The following is a 17508-nucleotide window of genomic DNA, read 5'->3' on the forward strand; positions in this document are numbered from 1 at the left end:
ACAATATGTGAGCGGTATTAGAGAGGGATATTTCCTTCTCTCACTCACTCCCTCAGCCTCTTTCTCTCTCTCCCTCTCTCTGATCGTGCGAAGCAGGGAAAGAAGGAAAAAGGGAGAAAGAAAGGAGAGAAAGGAAAAGAGAGGAAGAAAAAGAAGGAGAAGATGGGGAGATGCAGGAGATCGTCGCCATCGTCATCCTCTTCGTCTTCTTCTTCTCCTTGGAGCTCTTGGAGAGGTGAGTTTCATGGCTTCTCATGGTGATTTCTTTGAGATGGTTCTAAAAACCCTAGAAATGGATTTAGTTGTACCCTAGCATGCTATTTAGATTATTTCACCCCAAATCATAGATCGATTTGGTGGATTTGGCAATAATGGCATCTAGGGCATCAAAGAGGGGTTTTTGTTAATAGATGAGATTGATCTCATTTGACCCCTTGTTAACCTAATTGGTAGGTAACGAAACACGTTGGCGAAGTCGGTTCGGCGATCCGACGAGTCGTCGCGAAGGTGTTGAAGAAACGGGCGCTCGGAGCTTCATTTCCGCCTGGGAGGCCGAGGCAACGTCCATAAATCGTGAAATCGGGTCCCGAGCACCGTAGCGGCAAGGCGAAGGTCACTGACACTCGAAACAGCGAAGCGGCGCGCTCTTGGGGGAGCCACTGTAAGATCGGGCCCAAGCGGGTGCTGAGTGCCGCGGGAGGCCGATTGCAAGTGTCGACGAGCAATCGGAAAGCTATCTAAGGTGGGTTGTGCTTACCGAAGCGACTAGGTCGCCCTTATGCCTTAGCAATGTAATCACTTGTTGATGCATGTGCGTGTAGACATGAGTAAAGTAAGAATGCATATTAGATAAGATGCATAGAGTAAATGTTAAGTAATGTAAAGAACGCATGCTAACAATAATGCATAAGATAGAAATGCTAAGTAGGATGCATGAGGCATGAAGATGCATAGAGTAAATGCTAAGTGAGAAGCATGAGGTAATAACTCTAGAGTGGATTGGACAACTAGGTAGTCAGATAGATCGAGTGGCATCTAACCTAGTGTTAGTGAACCTAGAGTCGAACAATCTAGGTGTGTGGCATTGAACCTAGTGATAGTAAACCTAGGTCGAACTAGCAAACCTAGAAATGGACATCTAGGCAAAGAGGACAAGAACCTAACAAGTGTACCTAAGTTAAGTGACATGGACATAGAACCTAGAGTGTTGGAACCTAGGTTGATGAGTATAGTGGTATAGCCACTAGGATGAGATAGGTCGACAATATAGGGTTGGTTATGAACCCTCGACCTGTGGAAAGTAGATCCCGGAATCCCAGGACTTTTGATGTCCCTAGTACAAGCTAGGGCGTGTGTGCGACGACTTCGCCGCCGAGCTTGGTACTGCGGGTAGATTGGGCGTGACCACGTGGAGATCACCGCCCGGGGCTTGAGCCATTGCCGTGGCGTTTGTGCGACGTTTTCGCCGCCAGGATGGTTAAGCCATTGAGGATCAGGCCGCCAGAGCAGATTGATGCCATGCTGGGTAAGTACGATGCGGGTGCCTCCAGGTGGCTGAGTCTGACATGACCGTTGTTGGGTGTGGTGCGATCCGTTCGCCGCCAGACGGTATGTCATGTCTCGAGCCCACGCTGGGTAAGAGCAACGCGATCGCCACCAGATGGTTAGGTCGTGCGACTCGAGCCGAGCTTAGCGTGTGCGACGACTTCGCCGCTAGGGGGCTGGGAGCGGTAGGCTGTTGAGCAGCCAGCGCGCGGGCTATCCGCGGATGATTGACTCGAAGCCGAGTCGGGTGGTTAGCTATGATAGGGCAGAGGAACCCTTATGAGCTAGAGATAGAGGCTTGAGCTAAGGTAAATAGAAACCTTAGAAGCTAGTGGTTGGTGTTGTGATCCTAAGGTAATAGAAACCTTGGAGTAAAATTATGAGCTAAAGTAGCAAGTAAAAGTAGAATTCAAGTGATCTACTAGTTGTTGCATGATTTTCATATCGCATATTGTTAGGCCTGACATGTATTCAATTGAATATATTCGCATTGTATATTGTTGAACTGACATGTTGTAGGGCCTACTTAGACCTATCGGTCGAGCTTTTCCCTTGGGTGGCCGTACCCACTGGGAACCATGGAGTTGGTTCTCACCCCACGTTGTTTTGGGGTTTTCAGGTCGTTCGTGTGCGGCGCGGCGGCGCGAGGCGAGGGCTTAGCTCAGCAGATAGTGCCCCACCACAGAGACCGAGGTAGCAATACCCTGAGGCAGTCTAGCTTAGGGGTCTAGAAGGCAAGAATCAAGATGTATCAAACTTGTAAAATAAAAGATGTAATACATTGTGATTGTAATCGGAAGTAAAATGTAAACTGATTTGAGATGTGTTTAACTGAATGCTTGTAATAGCAAGTAGATTATGTATTTGATACTTCCTGATGCAATCTGGATTGATATCCGTTCCTTGTTGGAACATTCGTTGATTGTTTGGATTGCGACGCCTTGGACGTACTGGGGAGACTCTGTCCGCGTACAGGGGAATTCCCGGTCCGTTCGGCGGTCTGTCGGCGGCGCCGCGACCCGGTCCAAATAGGCGGTTGGTCGCGGGGCGTGACACAAGATGCCTCCAAACAAGCTCCAAATCTTCTAGGGTTGAAGATTGGTCCACCACTAAGCTCTACAAGCAAGCTCCAAGCCAAGCAAGGGTGGAAAGGAGAGAAAGGGGTTGAGCTCCAAGCTCCCTCAAGCAAGCTCCTCTTCTTCTTCTCCTCCTTTTCCTTTTTCTCTCTTTAGAAGGTGTAGGGAGAGGGTGAGAAATGAGGAGGGAAGAGAGTAAAATGGCCTTATAGACCATTTAGAGCAACAAAATCCAGAGAGGCCCCTCAAAAACTCAAATTTACATCAGCCCGGACTGGGCAGTTTTCGCCCAGAGGGACCGGTCTCTCCCTGCAAGGGACCGGTCTCTCGTGTCGCACCCGAGAAACCAACGTTCGGGAACCGGTCTCTCTCTGCGCTGGACCGGTCTCTCACTGCGAAGACGCGCTCGGGGACCGGTCTCGCCAGCCAGGGGCCGGTTGCCTCGCCGGCTGCGCAACACTGTTCACTGGGGGACCGGTCTCTTCTTTCAGGGACCGGTCCCCGAGAGTAAAAACTCTCAGGACTCGTCCAAAACTCAGGTTTTCGAACTTTTTGGATCGAAAAACATTCTACGACCCTCCACCAAGTGTGGAAAAGCTCGAAACACATCCAATCACTCGAACATTGCAATTTGCAAAGGTCCAGTGCATTACAGTTGGGATATCACTTTGTTACATAGAGCTAGACCGTTGGGTTACTAGTAGCTACTACCATGTTTGAGACATAAGGATTGGACACTTGAGACTTGGACTATGCTTGCTTGTCATTTGTGCTCATTCGCACATGCTTGTGAGGGTCGCTCCCTACAAGCCGGCACTCCGGAGTTAGCCTATGCGACTTATGTTCGCTCGTGCGGTATTGAGAGGCCTACGGGGTCGAGTGGGACAGACACATTCCAAGAGTAGGGATATTGGGCTACCACAGGCACTTAGGCGGCACAAACTGGACTACCTTTGGTAGGTCCTTAATTGGAAATGGAAATCGACACGGTGTTGAGAATGAATAATCACTACTAGATAGGCTTAGTAGTTGGATTACTTGACATGCTCATGACATAGCTTTGGGGCATATAGTATACTGGGTCGCTTTGATAGAGCTTACTCCTTATGCATTGACATATTGCATCGTGAGGTTTACTTGTTCATTATGTTATGGCATATTAGTATGCATTGGACATACCATCTTGTGATAGTGTAGATGTACATTACCATGACATCAAGCTTACTTGAGACATAGTAGTATAGCATTTCATTTATGCTTTCTTTCAGCAGTTCTTATACTCGCTCTTTATTGTTTGTTATTATTGTCGTTACTTACCCTTTTCTTTTGGGGCCTAGTGGTGCATTGAGCTGAGGTCAGTAATTGCCCACTGGGAACTATAAATTATAGTTCTCACACCCTCGTTTTCTTGATGTTTTCAGAGCCTTCCACGTCGGGAGAGGCTAGGGACTGCGAGAAGGGAGTTGCTTCGAGCTAGCTTCCTTCGAGGACGATTCGATAGGTGGTCTACCTCTCGTTATTTTATTTTGAGAGAGGTCGAGAGTTGTACCCGCTCATGTATAGAGACCACCATTTTTGTACTAGAGACAGTTATTGTACTACTTTATGTCTTACCTTTACTGTTTTGGTTATGTATCCTTTACTCTGGTTATAGATGTTAGAATTTTATCCGCTCTGATATCATTAGTTGTCTTTTACCCGGATTGTTCTATCTCTTGTTTTATTTCCGCTGTTGTTGTAGACGCCTTATATGTGTAGACATATGGCGGGTCTGGGCACGCTACCGGGAGGGCCTCCGCTGGTCCCGGGGCGTGACAGGTTCGGTCTCTCAGGGTCCAGTCCTTCAAGCCAAGGACCGGTCCCTCGTTGCGTAGCAGAAAACACATGCCACGGGAACTGGTCTCTCATCTCAAGGACCGGTCTCTCGTTGCATAGCTGAAAAAACCCTGCTACGGGGACTAGTCTTTATTCCAAAGACCGGTCTCTCTCTGCGTAACCAAAAATCTTTGCGTACGGGAACCGGTCCCCAATTCAGGGTCTGGTCCCTTGATGCGCATATGAAAACCAGCTTACAGGGACCGGTCCCTCGTTACCACAGACTGGTTGCATCGTTTCTTTACGCAGAGAGGACCTACGGGGTCCGGTCCCTCTGATCAGGGACCGGTCCCTGAACCCTGATAAGTTTAGATCAGTTATTTCAAAACGCAACAATGCAATCTAAGTCTTCTACATACATTTTGAACATCTAGAGTCACCACAAATGATCTATCTTTCATACCTGAGGTGCCGAGCTTCCCGAATGAGTCTTTCAAATTGAATATTCTCTCCAAAACTTCGCTTATAACTTTTCAAAACTCCATTCGACTTCACGAAATTCGCCAACTTAGAAAATCCTTAACAATCTCTCCCTTTGGTGATTTCGTGACAAAACATATTACAATGCTCATACAAACCTCAAAAACAATAAAAAGAAGATTATCACAATCACCAAACGACAATCTCTTGCATGACCGATCCAATAAAAAAAAATTACATTTTTCTCACAATTCTAATACAAACTTTATGACTTAGACATGGAGTCTTGAAGTCTTGAAAGTTCCTGCAAAAATATTCTCAAAACACAATCAAGATTCTCAAAGCACAATCAAGATTCAAGAATATAAGAACATGTCTAAGCATCATCATCATCATAGTCAAAGAAAAACTAAGCATGTCATGTCATCATCATCATCTCCCCCTTTTTATCAGAAAGCGCCAAAACGACAAAAAGAGGAACCCCGTAGCATTCAATCCGAATCAGCACCCGGCGGAGGAATATCAGCACTACAACACCCCAACTTATCGAAAATGGCCTTCATCAACCGTTTGAGCTTGCCCATTTCCCTTGTGAGGCGTTCTTGCTCAACAACCATTCGAGCCTGATCTGCAGAAAGTCGTTGAAGCTCGCCAGATAAGCGCTGTTGCTCACGATATACCGAAGATACCGAGACATCCTGATCTGACAGCTCCACAGTAGGACGTGATGGGGCAGGAGCAGCAAGAGGCGGAGAAAGTCGCTGGGATGGAGAGCGAAGCTGCACCGACGACTTCACAAAAGTCGACTCACTGATCATACCCAGACTGTGCTCATATGACGAACATCGTGTATCCACATCATTCAGCCGTAGAATCCGCATAATGATTAGAGGAAATGGCAATCGTTCATTTTGACCTGAAGATATTATATCCTTAGCCATTCTTTGCCAAATCAGAAATGGAACATTGATATTGATATTCCGAGCCTGAATGATATCCGGGTGTCCCAGCAGGTACATGTATAACACGCGCTCCCATCTCACTATCTTTGTGTTCGCCAAGGGCATAATGTTGTAGCAAACCACAAAACTCAGAAATCTGTATTCCACTTTCAAATCCTTAGACATCACCAAAATACCATTTGAATCAGTGCCTGACATGCAAATACCATCCATGACTCGTTGCCAATTACGAAGAGCATCAAAACCTACATGTATGTACTCCATTCCATCAGTCCGAGCGGCCATCTCCAATATAGACGCCACAGTATCTGGCGTAACCGTCAACTCCACACCACGTACTGAAGTCGTAAACATGTATGGACCACCGTCAGAATCACTCAAACGTCCCGCTGCATATAAAACTCACGAATGAGCTCCAAACAATATCCAGTCTGCTCAGGGAAATCACAAATCTCATGCAGATTCCCATTCTCAAATAAAGCTTGAAATGCCGGGACACGTGCGATGAGATTCTGGACTCCAACTGCTCGCTCTCCAATGCAGAGTTTCGATGAATACATAGAGCGACGGCGTGAGTCAATAGGGGCTTCCTGAGCACTATGACGTGGAGGCTCAGAAGCTGGATCTCTAATCTCAACACCACCCGTTCTCTTCCGACCACGAGAATAAGTCATATGTTCATTCTCCTTTCCTTTTTCTTTCTCTTGTCCTTTGCCTTTCGCTTTCTCTATTCCTTTATCTTTGCCTTTCACTTTTCCTTTTTCGTTCTCTTTCCCTTTTCCTTTCTCTTTAGTAGGAGCGACGGGCTCTTTTCCTTTCTTCTTTGACAGAACTTCAGGGGTAAGGGCTTCCCAATCGGTCGACTCGGAGTCCGAGTAGTCGCCTGGGACATACTCACTGCCCATATCCTCTAGTGGCTGCTCAGTCGGTTGCTGAGCGGAGGAGCGTCGACGTTTACCTCCTTGACCACCACCGGCCATGAGAAATACAAGTACGATCAAGAATGAATACATTGTGAAAGGTCCCTGTTTCAAAGACACATAAAAAAAATACAATTGAACAAATAAATATCACATTTTATGAAAATGTTAGTCAAAATCAGATGAAATGAGCTCGACGATCCTAGGGCCATATATTCCACGAAAACCACTGCCAAACCATGCAACAGAGCAAGTAAAATTTCAGCTTTGACAGGAAGATGAACATTAGGGGTTTGACAGGCCAAAACATAGCAAAATAGGGCAAATATATGAATCAAATCATGTAATAACACGAAAAATCAAGTCCTAACAAGTCTAGAGAGATGATAAAAGAAGAACACACGAATTCCACAAAGTTTCAAACATCAAACTTCATAAGGTCACAAAATAATCATAAATCCGAAATAAGCATGAAAAATAGGCAAAATGTGAAACTATTACCAAAACCCCAGTTGAAATCAATGGAGAATGAAGGAGGAAGTCTCCGGAACCCTAGGAAGTGTTTGGGAAATTTTTGAAACAAAAGAGTAGAGAGAGAAAGTAAAACCTAACAGAGCTTCATATAGGGGCTCGGGCAGAGGGACCGGTCCTTCCAGCCAGGGACCGGTCTCCGTAGCCTATCATCCAAAAAGAACTTTTGAAAAATTTTCATCAATTTTTGTTCAGTTCCAATGCACAAATCCTACTTCAATCAAAAATATATCAACGAAATCCCAATGACTTTTGCACCAAAATTTCATGAATAAGTTTTGACAAAATCAATTTCAATTAAATTCAAAAATGTCATAAATAATTGAACACTACATCAAACTAAAATCTAAACGAGTATACTGTGAAATTGAGCACATCCAACAAGATCTAAGAAATAATCGTATCGATCTACCATCAAATTTGCAACAACAATGACTAAAGAGATCCCATTAAATAGGTAAAATATGTGTGCAAAGAGACATTTCATCAAATAGGTAAAATGCGTGTGTAAAGCAAAAGGACATTTCATCAAATAGGTAAATGTAATAATAAACTATATTCACCGGATTGAGATTGAGTTAGCCATGTGGCGAGTTCGATTTTATCCAGGATTGAGATCGAGTTAGCCATGTGGCCAGTTCGATTTTATCCATCACAAAAATTACAGAAAATAAGAAAACTCTGTTAGAGGGAAAAAAAATATGAGATGTATTATTTAAAAAAAAATTGCATCAAACCGTAATATAATCAACAATCGAACTTATAATTCTTGCTACTTGTATTACAATTTTACTGCAATCACCAACAATTTTAGAAAGCCAATATCAGTACAAAAATTGATCCAAATCAAAGTGTGAAACTTCATTTTATCCATCTATGAACTCATTTCTACTAAAACTACTCATAAAAGAAGGATTTTGCTCACCATGAATTAGAAAGTTGAGGAATCGAGAGGAAGTTACCAGGGATTGCGAAGTAGAGGAGAGCGAGCAGAAGGCAAAGGGCGTCGACACTTGTCGAAGCCAAGGCGAAAGGGAGAAAATGCCCTAGGCAATCACATGAAAGCGTTGAGGGCTAGGGCTATGGATGGCGCAAGCGCAACTATCATCGGAAGCCATGGTAAGGAAGCTGCAGGCAGAGAGAGAGAGAGAGAGAGAGATAAATAGTTAAAAATTAGGGCAAGTCCAAAGAGAGCCGAAGAGTCGAAACTGTAGCGGGAAGTGGAAAAGAGTGGGGGGAAGAGACGCTTGGGAAGAGGGAATGACGAAACAGAGTCAGGGAAGAGGAGAAGCCAGTTCAACCAAGATTGATAGATGGGTCCCACGGGTAAGGGTTAAGGAACACATGCCACATGGACAAAGATTAAGGGGATTAATAAGAGTTTATAGAGTAGGGCAAGTCCAAAGAGAGCCGAAGGTCGAAACTATAGCGGGAAGTGGAAAAGAGTGGGGGGAAGAGACGCTTGGGAAGAGGGAACGACGAAACAGAGTCAGGGAAGAGGAAAAGCCAGTTCAACCAAGATTGATAGATGGGTCCCACGGGTAAGGGTTAAGGAACACATGTCACGTGGACAAAGATTAAGGGGATTAATAAGAGTTTATAGATGTGATCATCCCTGATTCATTGGTGATTACCTCTAAACTTAATTGGATGGCTAGGGAAATTCTAGATTATTTGCTCCTTCACAAGAAGTTGTCAACAGCTATTTGTTAAGTTATTGCAATAAATTCCTAGATCCTATGCTCTCTCTTCGATGTTGCGGTGAAAATTGCCCTGGAAAGTTAGTTAGTTCTTATTGATTTAGTTCTCTTTTGATTTTTCGCATATTTATAGCGTAATTTCTATTTAAATCTTTTCTTCTACTTTCTATTTTTTTAACCTTTTCGTTGATAAAGTAATTTTACTATCTCTATAATAATCATTGCCCATCGCATCACGCGACCCCTAAACTAATCTATCTATTATCTATTAAATATAATGAAACGTGAGTTTTTTACACGTGCGGAAATGTGGGGGTGGGGGCAGGCGGGGAGAGTGGGTTGGGGCGGTGGGGGCCACCCTTTTTTAAGACTCTTTTTTAAATTTTTAATTTTTTCTATTGATTTTAAGAAGCGAATTTTTTTGTTTAATCTAATCTAATTTTTCTCTCTTATTATAAAAATTTAAAATTTATATGTACTTTTAAATCTATTAATTAAATATAATGAAATGTGAGTTTTTACACGTGGCGGAAGTGTGGGGGTGGGGGCGAGCGGGGAGAGTGGGTTGGGGGGTGGTGGCTACCCTTTTTTAATACTCTTTTTTAAATTTTAATCTTTTCTATTGATTTTGAGAGGCGAATTTTTTTTGTTTAATCTAATCTAATTTTTCTCTCTTATTATAAAAATTTAAAATTTATATGTACTTTTAAATCTATTAAATTAAATATAATGAAAGATGAATTTTTTACACGTGGCGGAAGTGTGGGGGTGGTGGCGAGCAGGGAGAGTGGGTTGGGGGGTGGGGGCCACCTTTTTTTAATATTTTTCTAAAATTTTTAATTTTTTCTATTGATTTTGAAAAGCAGATTTTTTTTTTGTTTAATCTAATCTAATTTTTCTATCTTATTATAAAATTTTAAAATTTATACGTACTTTTAGAAGGTTAGATAGTAAAAATAAAATTTTGAAAGGTTGGATAGCTGATTCAAAATAGTTCGTAGTTTAGAAAAGTTTTGTACATTTTTACTTTGATTTTAATATCAAACTTCAATGCTATATTTATAGTCTGATAAGCGAACAATTTTATATTTAAATATTTTAGAACATTCAAAATATTATTGATCAACTTTTAATTTTAACAATTAGATATTTTAAAATTTATTAGATAATTTAATAAGTTGCAATTTCAGATTTGAACTACTATTATAAATATAATTTATTATTTTTATAATTTTTTAATTTTTTTTTATATTTTTATTCTTATATTTTAGTGTAGCAGTTACTATTTTATAATTTTTTTTCTTTAGTTGTTTTTTACGAAAGAGTAAAATCGCATCGCCCGGTTGAGGCCATCAGTCCACGTGGCAAAATCCTACGCGCTCATCTCCACGCCCTGCAAGAGAGCCTCATCCCATCCCGTTGAACACTTTGTCCGACAGTTGCAATTTACAGCTCCGCCCTCTTCTGTCTCTCTCGCTCTCTCTCCCTCTGTTCTCTTCCGGCAAATCGTCCGAGTCTCCTCTTCGCCGGAACAGCGACCGCGAGAAACGCCCATGATTTCCACGGTATTTTGCTCCGAGTGCCATCATCTTCAGCCTCTCTCCCTCCGCGCTCTAAAACCCTACGGCTTAACACTGGGATTTCTACATTTTTTTCCTTCTATTTTTTTTTTTTTTTTTTTTTTTTTTTTTTGGGTTTAGGAGAGGAGCCCGTTCGGGCCTTCGGGGCAGAACCCCCGATCGCCCTCGGAGAATCCGTTTCTCACCATCTCCGTTACGGATCCCGTCAAGCTGGGAAACAGCGTTCAATCCTACATCTCCTATCGCGTCATCACCAAGGTAGTTTCGATCTCCCTGAGAATATATCCCTTTTTTCCCGGGTGAACTTTTCCCAAATTTTGTGTAAATTTTTCTCTAGGGTGTGCTTCTAGATCCATTTTCACTGTTTTGGTGCCAATGGTGATCCCCTATTGAGTTGGTATCAAAAAGATTCAATTTCGATTTGCTATTGTGTTTATTTTATGATATTAGTTAACTCATTATTTATGCAACTTGAACTCAAACTATAGCCTTTTCAATGTGATATTTATATGTCTCTTTTTTACCACGTCCTGTTCCGTTGCTTGTTTTGTAATTGTTTTTTCTACATTAGAGCATCGAAGGTTTTTCTTTCTTTTTTTTTTTTTTTTTAAAACTCTTTAATTCTTATTTATGGAACTTAAAATCGAATTAAATTGTCTGCGTTGCTAGTCGATCCATTGTATTTAAATGATCGCTTTGAACGGCCTTAAATTATTTTTTTGTATCTTATCCTCAAAAGAGATAGTAGATCTGATTGTGTACGAATTGCATCCTTTTCGATCCTATAGTTTTCTTTGCTTTAATTGCCAGTTCTTCGTGATTCATCTTGTTTGTAATCATGTATTGGCATCATTCCGAATTTCCTTTGTTTTGCATGCTGACTATTCTTTTCATCACCGCTTCTGTGTTAGAGTTCATCTAGCTAGTAAGATAGCATTTCCTGCGCTCGTCATCTTTATTACTTCTTTCACCAGTGAGCTCCCAAGGAGTTAAGGAGCTGAGTAAGTACCATTTTCTGATCCTATACCCTAATATTAATTCCTCAAAACTCCTAAGAGGCTCTTTTTATGTGATTTCTTAGAATAATACCTCCATATTTTCTTGTTTCTCATTATCCTTGTTATGCAAACATAATTTAATTGTATATTATTCTTGTCCTTTAACTTCTCATATACTTATAGATCCTTTTGTGTGTGTATGTGTGTGTTTGGTTATTTGGTTCTCTCAGTTTTCCACCTTCTTATGAAGCTCATTATCAAGTCTTAATTTTTCTCTCTTTCAATTCTCTTGGCACAGTTTCTGCTATGTTATACGTAATAGCATTAGAATTTGCTCTTCTATCACTGCATAGCTTCCTATTGGGTTTATTCTCTGTTTTCACTATCACCTCAACATTTTCTTTCTATTATGTTTTTCTTTTGAGTCATCCAGAAGCTATTCATTTATTCCGTCTTTAATAACACCTCAACTTCTTTCCATTACTGTTATGTTTTAATCTGTTCTCATGATCAAGGTTCAAAGTGCCGCCCCGCGCCGTACAGCATGGGGCGTGCCGTACCGTGCCCCCAAGAAGGGGGCACGGTACAGAGGGGGTCTAGGACCCCCCCGGGTGCCGCGGCACATGGTCCGTGCCGCTCGATACAAAGCGGCATGCGGCACAGTGCCGCGGCACAGTGCCGCGTGCCGCTGCTTCCTCTTTTTTTTTTTTTTGGCTTTTTCTTTTTTGTTTTGTTCTCTGGGGTATCGAGCCTCCCTCCCGGGCCACCTATATTGTCTTTTTTTTCACTTTATTGTCTTTTTTTCAATTTTTTTTTTGCTTTTTGGCGGATACCTTTTTTTTAACTTCTATATTAATAGCAAATTTTTAATTGACATACCTGATCCATACTGCGGGGGTCGAGCCCTCCGCTTTCACCATAGACATCCATTTTTTCTTCGCAAAATATTTTGTCAAAAATTGTCGCACCGCGAAGCTTTCGGTGAATCAAGGGAACAAAAATCGATCTCCTAAACAAATTTGATTAGATATTTTTAAAAAGAATAAAAGAACAAAATATGGATGTAATATCTGGAATATATGACTTTCTCACAATACCAGCAATACTTATATCAATATTGTCAAATAAATCTTGTATCTGCAGATGACAATACGTCATATGATCAAGCGTGACGATATATGTCGAATTAAGCAGTCATTTCTATATTAATTATACGTACATTCGAAAAATATTTATTTTATGTTGATATGGACTACATCTTATCTTTAATTTTATGTTATTATTTTAAGTGTTCATGTTATCAATAAATTTAAATGTAGAAANGAAAAGCTTACATGCATATTAATTGATGAGTGTAGTAAGGCATATATAATAAATATTCATAACTATTTATTTAAATCTTTCAAAATAACATTATAAGAGTTTATTAGAACCAAAAAAACTGAAATAAGTCCGTGCCAAAGCGTGCCAGTAGGAGGTCACGCGTATCTATCGGCACGCAAGCGTGCCACGTGTTGGCACGCAAGCCTGCCTGTGCCGTACCGTGCCAGGGACATAACGGCACGCCCCCGTTCCACGGCACTTTAAGCCTTGCTCATGATACATCAAGAAGCTCCTTCGCACTGGAGATTTGATTAGTGATGACCTTCCCCCCCCCCCCCCCAAACATAACATGCTTACTTCTGTTCGATGCGATGTCCTAGAGATAATCATAGGACAACTATCTCTTAGCCTCTTCATGCCATTATTAGTACTTCCGAGCTAATTTCGAATAGCCACTTGCACTCTTCCTATGTTGTTTTTCAACTTAAAAGTTAAACATGTCCTCTCTACTCATCTATTTAGAAATAAGTCAACTAGCTGATACTATAACTTATTCTATTAGTGATCATGTTTGAGTCTCTTTTCCTAATATCTAATATTTACAGCTAATAGATTTAAGACCATAGAAGCTCAAGAATAGCATTCCTTGATTCATTTTATCTTTAAAAATTCCTCTCCACATTTATGTACCTCCTTTGACTTTTACCTTTTTTACCAACATTATTGGTGCTAGTCATTATGAAATATTTGATATTTCAACTTTGGCAGAATGAAATTTTTACATATGAAGTTTCAGTTCATTGATATTATAATATTGTCGTGGTCTCAAAACAGTAGAGGGTTGATTATAAGTGAATATCTAGAAAAACATAAAAGTAAAGCCAATTGGTAATATTCTGCTTCACTAACAGGATAGACACTTCTTTTGTTGATATGCTTTTCACAGTGCATTTGTCACCCTAGTTTGTCCATGTTATAATATAGAATCAAGTCAAGACCGGAAACTTCTTTAGTCTTGGAAGGATAGAAAAACTCACGATTTTGCAAACTCATTTAGATAAGATTTATAACAGGAAGTTATCTTAAGTCTTAATTTTCTATTTCTTCAACTTTGAGAATAAACTCCCTGATCCTCAATATCTCCCTATACACCTCATGTCCAAAAAACCACAAGGAAACCATAAACTTTCTGAAAATAACTTTGTTCTAATAGTTAAAAAGGAAAATGTTCAACCTTTTATTCACTGTATTGTTTTCTTATGTCATCTTGTCGCACGGCTGCTCCAGTTATTATCTGGCAACCAAAAACATAGTTTGCATAATTTTAGCTGTGCTTTGTTGTGATTATCATGTTAACTAGTAAGAGTACTTATATTGTTCTGCTTTTTCTTCAAAATTTTAAACTTAATGAATATCAACTTGGTTATGCGTAGATTGCTACTTTTTTACTATTTGAGTTCTGTTGAATATAAATATAAATACTCCGTTCTCTAGTAGCTTAAGATATTGGAGAATAATAGTTGTTTCATATAAATTAACATAGTATCATACTATCATAGTATGAGGTTCTAAGTTTGAGTCTTGCCAGGATTTTAACATTATTTAATTTTCTACCATTTAATTCGAGTCCACGTTTTGGACCTATAAAAATGTTTAGGGTTTAAGCTATTGGAGAATAATAGTTGTTTCATATAAATTATCATAGTATCATACTATCATAGTAAGAGGTCCTAAGTTTGAGTCTTGCCAGGCTTTTAACATTATTTAATTTCCTGCCATTTAATTCGAGTCCACGTTTTGGACCTATAAAAATGTTTCAATCCTAGACGTGAGGGGAAATGCTGAATATGTATATTAAAAACATTGTCCTCTCGTAGCTTCAACTATTGGAGAATAACTGTTGTTTCACACAATTTGACAAATTCTACTATAAATTGCAACTTTGATGTTCTCAACCACTTCGTAAATTAGAAAATAAAATTTTCTTCCTCATTACTTTTCTTTCTTATAGATCCGCCATGTAATGACTAATGAGCTTTCTTATCCTCGTTTTTCTTGAAATTCTCTATTTTCTCTTCTCTCTGTTATTAGACTAGTTACACTTAGTCTTATAGCAAAATAGGACTTTCTGAGGTTTTGTCTCTTCTGATCTTTTCAACCTGTCTCTTTTGCAGACTAATCTACCTGAATTTGAAGACTCAGAGAAAATTGTTATTCGCCGTTACAGTGATTTCGAGTGGTTACATGATAGGCTTGCTGAGAAGTACAAAGGCTTTTTTATTCCCCCTCTTCCTGAGAAGAGCACTGTAGGTAATAACAAATGCATTTCTCTCATTTACAGCTTCATAGCTAAATCATATATGAGCAAACCTAATTAAAATATTTGTATAGTGAACATATGTGTGGCGCAAAATCCTTTTTGCGGTTTTGACCTTTTTTTAGTCACAAGTCAAGTGACTTTGACATATTTGTGGGTTGTTTATTCACTTCTAAGAAATAAATTAAATAATTGTTCCATGTTTTTTAAGTTAATTGGAATCTTCCAATCTTGTTACTTGGCTTATTGAATTCCGTATGCCCAGAGAAATTCCGCTTTAGTGCTGAGTTCATTGAGACGAGGCGTCAAGCTTTGGACATGTTTATTAATCGAGTAGCTTCACACCCTGAGCTTAGGAAAAGTGAGGATTTGAAGATCTTTCTGCAAGAAGATGAAGAGGTATAGTATGTGTTTCATATGTTGATGAAGTGTATACTATTACACATCTATTATCATGCCTTTGACTCAGAATTTTCTATTTTACGCCTTTAGATGATATATTTTTATGTTAACTTTGGATTACCTATTCTATAATAACAGAAAATGGAGAGGATAAGAACTCTTGAGATTGGCTATTTCAAGAAGAAACCTGCTGATTTGATACAAATATTTAAGGTACTTCCCTTGAGATTGACATATATGATGTGTATTGTTTTTGATGATATCAGCTTCCATGTAGCTGAATCAAGTTCTATTGGAAACTTGATTTAGAAATTCTTAGTTTGTTCACTTCTCATGTATAGTTTAATTTGTTTGGTATTTGTGTTTGTGCCTCTTTCTACATTTGAATTCTTTCTTTAGAGGTTCACATTTAGCAGTTTAGTCGTTGAAGTTCGTTCCACGTGAGATTGAAGTCCTATAAGTTTAGCTGTCCTATTAGTTTAGCTTTAAGGACGAATGTCACATCAGTATCATTACAAAAACTTAGACCTAAAGAAAACTACAAATGTCAACTATAATAATATTGATGTCATGTTGACTTTTTTAAGGTGGTAGACTAGTGAATGGACTTAACATTTTGGTTAACTTGCTCAAAATTTTGAAATTGTTACATATACCACTCAAAATTTTGAAATGTCACAGATAACCCTGTAAATAAATGACTAATCTTGCTTTTGTTGTGTAATATCTGAGATTCAGGAACTTGAAATTTGTTTAAATTCAAATTTGAAATTTGAAATTATATATATGGATATATGTATATCTATCTATCTATTTATCTTGAGTTGGAAGGGAGGGAAGCTTTTCTCGTGAATCGACGACTGTTTTTGATGAAACAGAAACGTAGACTTGACGGTTCGGCAGTGCTGGATGTGCTGGTATTGTCCATTTTTTGTTTTAGCAAGTTGTTTGCACAAAAGAGCGTGAAATACGAGACAGGCTTAAATGTGAATATTCATGTTTTTTGTATAAGTTCCAATATTTCATGCATCAATTTGCGTGAAATCGCACATGGAGGGGCCTCTATGTAAAATTCACTTGTGGTGAGGGACTCAGTTAAGAATATTGTAGATCGAAGGGGGTTTGATTCAATTTGGTCAATTCTACACGAGCAACTAGGGTTTCTCGAAACCAAATACGACCCTAAACCTCCCTCTTTGCCCTCAGCTGCAAGAGGTGACCTCACATCTGTGCTGTTGCCAATCCTCGACTGCTGGCTACCTTCCCTAGCCGCAGGAGACCGGCGGACACCTACCAAACCTTTCTCTCTCTTCCCTCTCAAGTTGATCTCACCCGAACCCCATTTACTTCGGTCGGTGTTGCCTCGAACCCACGCTATCAACCTCTCGGGGTTCCGGTGACACCACCTCGGTAGCTCTGTGCGCTGCTGTGTGCCGTCGCTCTTGAAGATCGAGCCTCGGGCTCGATCTTTAAAGGCTCAGGCTGCAGGTCTTGTGCGGTGCCTCCCACCATCACCGTCGGACTCAGGTAGGCCCAAGGAGTCCACCTGTGCCGCCTCGACATCTGCGGGCAGCCTTTTTGCCGGAATCCTCGACTTGAACCCAAGCCTTTTTGTTTTCGGCCGTGACTTCTTGAACAGCGACACCGCTACTCTCGCCGCCTGCCATCGACGCCGCCTGTCGTCCCCTATTGGCCACGCCTCCGTCTTGTCGACGCTCGAGTTCCTTGGCCGTCGGAATCTTGTTGGAGGGTTCGCTACTCTAGATCGAGCTCGATCTAGGGTTTCTTTGGTTGGGCTTCTTTGTTTCGATCATCTAGGTGGCTATCGACTCTCCGAAAGGTGAACGGGACATCCTGGG

General features: G+C 40.5%; 1 protein-coding gene across 1 annotated transcript in view; it reads left to right on the forward strand.

The window, feature by feature from the left end:
• Window positions 10438–17508, forward strand: part of LOC109715885 (sorting nexin 1) — a 51786-nt gene continuing 44715 nt past the window's right edge. Inside the window, exons 1-5 of the mRNA XM_020241107.1 lie at window positions 10438–10594; window positions 10730–10867; window positions 15105–15240; window positions 15513–15646; window positions 15788–15862. Of these exons, the coding sequence (XP_020096696.1) occupies window positions 10583–10594; window positions 10730–10867; window positions 15105–15240; window positions 15513–15646; window positions 15788–15862 (495 nt within the window). The 5' untranslated portion in view covers window positions 10438–10582. The remainder of the gene's footprint in view (window positions 10595–10729; window positions 10868–15104; window positions 15241–15512; window positions 15647–15787; window positions 15863–17508) is intronic.

The sequence above is a fragment of the Ananas comosus genome, linkage group 1 (genome assembly GCF_001540865.1).
Source record: "Ananas comosus cultivar F153 linkage group 1, ASM154086v1, whole genome shotgun sequence".
Classification (NCBI taxonomy): domain Eukaryota; kingdom Viridiplantae; phylum Streptophyta; class Magnoliopsida; order Poales; family Bromeliaceae; genus Ananas; species Ananas comosus.